The sequence below is a fragment of the Xyrauchen texanus genome, chromosome 40 (assembly GCF_025860055.1).
Source record: "Xyrauchen texanus isolate HMW12.3.18 chromosome 40, RBS_HiC_50CHRs, whole genome shotgun sequence".
NCBI lineage: Eukaryota > Metazoa > Chordata > Actinopteri > Cypriniformes > Catostomidae > Xyrauchen > Xyrauchen texanus.
Window position 1 is genome coordinate 11,967,647 of NC_068315.1, and position 6,978 is coordinate 11,974,624.

At 34.4% G+C, this 6,978-nt stretch overlaps 2 protein-coding genes across 2 annotated transcripts in view; both read right to left on the bottom strand.

The window, feature by feature from the left end:
- The window catches only part of LOC127633470 (coiled-coil domain-containing protein 186-like), a 28,247-nt gene extending 27,325 nt beyond the window's left edge, over positions 1–922 (bottom strand). Inside the window, exon 1 of the mRNA XM_052112594.1 lies at positions 802–922. The gene's annotated coding sequence lies outside the window, so the exon portion shown is untranslated. The remainder of the gene's footprint in view (positions 1–801) is intronic.
- Positions 923–1,416: 494 nt separating this feature from the next.
- si:ch211-225b10.3 (endoplasmic reticulum-Golgi intermediate compartment protein 2) lies at positions 1,417–6,978 on the bottom strand. The gene is made up of 14 exons (XM_052112732.1): positions 6,896–6,978; positions 6,492–6,660; positions 6,293–6,401; positions 6,157–6,203; positions 5,939–6,006; positions 5,771–5,811; positions 5,538–5,639; positions 5,300–5,395; positions 5,049–5,104; positions 4,705–4,803; positions 4,382–4,479; positions 4,132–4,297; positions 3,791–3,900; positions 1,417–3,677 (listed from the first exon to the last, which is right to left on the bottom strand). Exons 2-13 carry the CDS (start codon positions 6,595–6,597, stop codon positions 3,821–3,823), a joined length of 1,068 nt encoding a protein of 355 aa, XP_051968692.1. The 5' UTR covers positions 6,598–6,660; positions 6,896–6,978; the 3' UTR covers positions 1,417–3,677; positions 3,791–3,820.

Genomic DNA, 6,978 nt, shown 5'->3' on the forward strand with positions numbered 1-6,978 from the left:
TCACACTATTCTGAGAAGGCTTCCATTAAAGATGCAAGCAATTTCCTATCCAGGTTTACTTACTTTTGTCATTCTCACGTTGAGTTCAAAATGCAACTTTCTTTCCTTATCTTCTGTCTCACGTCATACACACATTTGTATTAATGTCAGTGCATTTATTATGTAATTCACACAAAAACAAGCACTAAACGCTAAACAAACAAACAAAAACCGTTTCTCACACCAAATCCATTAAACTTGTTCATTTTATCTACGATCATGAACAAAAGGGACAATAGTAAACAAGAGCTGAAATATTCATTATGTTGTTAATTTTGAAGTATTCAACTCAGTGACAGTTCCTGCTGCCCCCACACAGGTGCAGTTAGCTTTAGCACACTGGCTAACCAATCAAAACATCTCATATTTGACATGTTCTACCCACTCGAATTAAAACAGCTACAGTGGTAATGTAACTTGTTTGATGGTCAAATATTTAAATGTTTATAAATATGAAAATAAACACAAATGTATCTGTGTATAGATCTAGCTCTTGATGACACCATCATGCTGATCAGGTGAGTTGTAACAGACATAATCGATTATAGCAGGACATTTAGCTTGTTATCACGGCGTATAAGATAATATTCAATATATGTATAGTTTATAATATCAGCATATAGCATCGATAATACGAGTATATCAGCCAGCTGCCATAGAGTACACCAACACTGCATTAACTTCGCTTGCTGGCTAATTAATTTAACATTCGCATTCGTTTTTGGAGTTTAAACATCTTGGTTTTTAAAATATTCAACTTACAGGTTATGTCAAATCCATTTCACATGTGATATGTTTAGCTGCCTTGAGAAATAGTGAGCGTCAAGTCCGTGTGAGTGATCTCCTCCCTAGACACTATGAGGTGACACATCAACAATATGGCCTCTGATAGCGATGAATTACAAATACCGGAATGGCAGCGGTCAGTTGATCCACAGTGCAGGATCAAGTACCACCGACAGGGGGAACCAAAGCAGCACTAACGACTTTAAAGGCGAAAACGACTTTTCACACTTTATAAGAACCAAACTCAGACCCCTTTGTGTGGACCAAAAAGTGGACAGAGTGAAAAGGACACAGTTCTCTTTGCGCTCACACTGTCTGAGACCTTGCAAGTGGGCTCAGATCAGTTTTTGGTTCACTTCACAAGTTACGGGGTCTCAGTCATTTTTGCATTCACACTCTGTGTCATTTGTGGGACTAAGATCGCTTTACAAAATATAGTTTTTATTATATTAGTGCTATATTTAATGTTAAGATTACAAATAGAGCTACATATTAACTTATAGGATAATATAAACATGCTTAATGCACTCAAAACAAATAAGCAGCATAAGAACATGTGTCTATGTTCAATAAACTTATTTTATTGTTCCTTGGCATCAATATTAGGCCATTTTGTATTATTACATAATGTTTCATACATTAAAAGTGAAAATGAATGCAACATAACTGAATGCAGTGTATTTTTATATTTAAAAAAATACTGGATTTAAAGGCAAAATTCAACATTCAATCATGGTAGACTAGTCTTATTATGACAAACAATAAGATTAATCACAATTAATGTGTAATCTACTGACAGGTACACTATAAAAAGTTTTGTAACACTCATTCTTTATTATAATTTTTCCCCACATTTTAGAATAATAGTAAAGTCATCAAAACTATGGAATAACAGAAATGAAACTATGAGAATTGTGTCGTGACTAAACAAAATCCAAAATAAATCAAAACTGTGTTATATTTGAGCATCTTCAAAGTAGTCACCCTTTACCTAGAATTTGCAGTCATGTACTCTTGACATTTTCTCAACCAACTTCTTGAGGTATCATTATGGGATGCTTTTTAAACAGAATAGAAGTAGTTCACATCTATATGTTGGGCACTTTTTGACTGCTTTTCTTTGTTATTTTGTCCAAGTCATCAATTTCAAAAACTTTTTTTGATTACATTTTTGTTTTATAATGAAATAAAGTAATATGGTGGCACAATTATATTTATGTCTACAAATTTCAAACATTTAAGCATATGCTTTCAGATCAAAAGATTTTTAAAATCATGAGAAACATGATAAGTGTTTCAAAACTTTTGACTGATGTGTTTCTAATCCTAACACAACTGAGAAATGTACTTGTAAAAAGGTAAGAGTCATATCTGACTCAGGTCTGGCTATGTAGTTTCAATAATATCACCTGACAAACCAAACAGTGATTAAATCAACAGCCACGAAGTGGCGGTCCGTCTTAAAGATATAGTTCACTCAAAAATGAAAATTCTCTCATCATCAACTCACCCCAATGCCACCTCAGATGTGTTTAGCCTTCTACCTTCTGCAGAACTCAAAGAAAGATGTTTAGAAGAATATCTCAGCTCTGTGTCTGTATAATGCAGGTACCAGTAAATGGTGAACAAAGCTTTGAAGCTTCAAAAAGCACATAATGGCAGCATAAATGTAGCTCATACAACTCTCTGTCTTTCCTAGCGTTTGTCACACATAGGTGCAGGGTCCACTTTGTGATAGTCTGCATATTTATATTTGATTTGTCACAAATTTTGACACAATCCCAAGTGGCTGGGGGACTCTCACTCACACACAGGGCAATTTAGAGACTCCAATTCATTTAACCTGCATGTTTTTGGACTTGTGGAAACCATAGCACCCCCACGCAAACACAGGGAGAACATGCAAACTCCACACAGAAAGGCCCTAGTTGTGCCTAGGACCTTCTTGCTGTGAGGCGACAGTGCTAACCACTGCCGCCAAATGCAACTCAAATGCAATACAATCAATTTTGGATGAGAACAGACCAAATAATTTTATTTTCACTATAAATCTTGAAATCAGCAGTCTCCTTGGTGATCATGATTTTAAGCTTGATTACACTTCCTGGAGCCATCAAGTGCTCTTAGCATGTGTCATGTAGCCTACTAGGAAGTGTAATCAAGCTTGAAATCATGATGCCTAGAGACTGCACTGGTAGATGTACATTGAAAAAGGAGTTACATTTTAGTTTGTTCTCACAGAAATGGATTGGATCGCTTCAGAAGACATGAAACCACATGAGTCGTGTGAATTATTTCTGTGCTGTCTTTATGTGCTTTTTATAGCTTAAAATGTCTGGTCACCATTCCTTTTCATTGTATGGACCTAAAGAGCTGAGATATTCTTCAAAATCTTAATTTATGTTCTTCAGGTGAAAGAAAGTCATACACATCTGGGATGGTGGGTAATAATGAGAACATTTTTATTTTGGGGTGAAATATTGCTTTAAGGATTCCTCCCTCTTCTAGCCTTTCTTTTATTTCTGTTTTGTGTATAATAGGCTACAGTTCTGAGGATGCCAAGCATTTATAAAAATGTTTCTGTTATTATTCTAAATGTATATACATTTGTTTATATACTGTAGGACTAACTTTATGCTGAATTCTGTAGACATATATATAGCAACCTTTTTAACACAGTCATCCATTTTATTTTATTTTGATCCACACAAGTCTCAAATAAACAATTTTTTAATTAACCACAAAATAACTTGTATTTATTAAATAAAAGGTATATTGCATGTCAGTTACAGATAAAATTAGTTTGTGGTCCATTTTGCACTTGTCCAGCTGTTCTAGGAATGTGGAAGGACCTTGAAGGAAAAAGATCATCATTCATCAGATTATTACAATATACAGCTGTATGTACATTTAGTCTATTTCAATAGTAATTTGCTGTGGTTTCCTAAAGGCCTGGCAGTTTTACCTTATAATATACAAGGTTTAGAATTTTAATTCATCTCCTTGGACTGGTGCCAACTTTATAACGACAGCAGATAATGTCGACAAAATACACAATCATACTGTGGAGAAAGTCTGTAACAAGAATTACAGTGGAATAAGCATTGAGTCAGTGTTTACTTGGGTTCTGCCCTGCTGTTGCTATCAGTGTTCACAAAAGGCCTTTTGTCTTCAGCATTTGAGTCATTCAATAAGACAACAATTATTGATCAAACTTTTGATAACATTGTTAATATAATTAAAAATATTCAAAACTGTGTGGATACTAATATACTTTGAATACATTATATAATATGTGAACAGTACCTGAGGTTGCAAAGATTCCTCCAATGATGCCGCACAGTCTGACAAGGAACACAGAAAGAGGCATATGCTCCTCACTCACTCTCACCATTAGTGGACTCAGATTATACTTAATAAAGATCCCAGATACACCATGACTGCTGTCCTTCTTAAAGTTTATGACCCGCTCCTGTATGACAGGGCAACATGATCATCAGCAACAGACAATATTACACAGATGTACATCCATGCGCAATGCACACACATAACCTACCCTTTCTGTGACAGAAAACTGATGCATGTCCACTGAAACATCTGATGTGTGCAGTTTAGTGGGAACAACTGTGACAAAATACTGAAACAACTGATTTTCTGAAAACAGATTAAGAACACAACTCTTCATCAATGCTAGCATTATTAGCTCACAATTAAACAGTGGGTGAATTTATTGCACTTAGAAAGTGGCATTTAAAAAAGTTTTACATTTACATCTGAATTTATTTACATGTATTTGCATACAAAATCTGAAAGTGAACTTATCACAGAGACTTTGACATCATATTGTGCATTGGACCAAAAAGATCAACTTTGACCTACGCTCTAATGTGATTTTTTCAGTGCCATCAAGGGGATTGATGTGTCCCGGAACGTCATTTCCAAAAGACAAACAATCTATCCGATGTGAGAAGTTATGAACTGTTGGAAATAAGAGAGAATACTGAAATTATGATTTTAAATTTACTTGGTATACAGTAAGTACATGGTGAGGTACAAAAAGTAGAATGTGCACATCCAAAACAATTTACACAGGTGCAAGATAAAAAATCAATACAGAAAACAATAAAATAGGGACCGCACACTGCTGATCATGCTCTCACATAATATGAAATCAAGGTAAATTGCAAAGTGAGAGTAACTGAGAGTAAACTTAAAAAGCTCACCTTCTGTTTTTATTAAAGAAGCAAAATGGGCATGACCTCTGATAGTATTAATTGGTCTGTATGGGAGACATTTTAGGGTCAAATTAACAAGTAATTTCATGGGATCCTTGTGAATAAAGTGGAAATAAAATGGAGAAAGACAAGGCTTCAGGTAATGCATTTTCTCATTGTCAAAATACTTATTTCATTGTCAAGCCATCTTTCTACAAACAGGTACAGCTGTTTTTCTTTTGCTATAATTGTATACTTACTTGCCTAGTGTGATATGAAAGTTCCCTGCCACTTTACTGACATAGATTTGTCCATGTATCCTGCAGGCATTGCGTGATACAGATGTAGAATAATTCCTGTCCAAAGAAAACTCATTCATCAACTCTATTAAATGAATATATATATATATATATATATATATATATATATATATATATATATATATATATATATATATATATATATATTAAAGTATATATTATTTATAAATATTTATACCATGGAATTGGCTTAGAAAAGCGTCCTTTCAGTGCTGATTTAAAGAGTACATCTCGAAGAGAATGTTCTTCCCTCAGTCTGCTTTGAATCTGCTGTAAAATCCTTCGTTAACAAGAGGCAGAGATGCAGACTTACTATAATGAACCCATATATTGGATCCCATTATGACATTCTCTTACAGAGCTGTACAATGATGCCATTTAAGTGATAGCTGACAAACACATCTTACTTACTGATACCACACCTTTTGCTGTGGAGTGGATTCAAAGTTAACCTGGAAAAACAAATGTAACAGTAAGGACATGTTTGCATCTAAATCGGTTCATAAGTTGAACCTATGGACTTAAGATCATTCTCTATTCATTGAAGAACTGTACTAGATATTTTGAAGCTGCACTTACAGGTTCATATTTGAGTTCCTTCGATGCAACCACAGCCCCAGAAATATCTAGCACATCTGCACCCACCCCTTGACAAAAACATGGACATATACATTTTACTTCTAATAATGACTCCACCATAAAATCTGGGTTAGCATAATACATTTGGAGAAACAATATTCCGTCCAAGCATTTATTACATGATATTGTAATTGCTATGAAAAAATAGATGCACTTACTTTCACACTTCATTGCAACTGTAATGTCAATTTTTATTTTCAATTTACTATCAAAGACCAAAAACAAGAGCAATAAATAAATACAAAAATACACAAACAGTTTAAGTAAAAACATGGCGATTTTTAATGGACACACCTGGAAAAATCTGCATCTACTTCATACTCATATTTCATCCATGTGTCTTGGTACACAAGAAACTCTGAGATGGAAAGAAGTGCCACGAGGATGAAAACACTCAGTGACACTAGACAGAAGAACCACAAAAGCTCATAAAGTCTCAATAAAATAGATAAAGTCTACTGTAATATTTACAGAGAAGATGTGAAAAATTCACCTGTGCCTCCAAAAGCTGATGTTACAACATAAGTCTCTGGAACTTTAGGAAAGGTGTCTAGTTCTTTCACAAAGCTGACAGCCTTTTTTATGTTCAGTCGCCTCATTGTTTAGTGGATGTTCATGGATTTACCTCAAACTTGTGCTGGCTCAAAATAAAAAATCATGACCTGTTGCAGAGTTAAAATCAATAGTAAATTTGAGTCCCTTAAATGAACTGAAAACATCCAACATACAAATAAATCCACTAAACACAAGAAATTCTTCCTGTTCACTCAAATGAGATGAACACCTTTGTAATTTATAGTAAGTTAATTATAAACAATAAACACTATAAGACAAACTTATGGAGGACACAACAAGACCTACAGACTGTCAGATTGTGGATTCAATTTTGAGTCTTACCTCTTAAATCACCTTTAAAACAAGTATTTGAACATTTCATGACGGGACCGTCCATTTGCCACCATTCAAATGTGCTCTTTTGC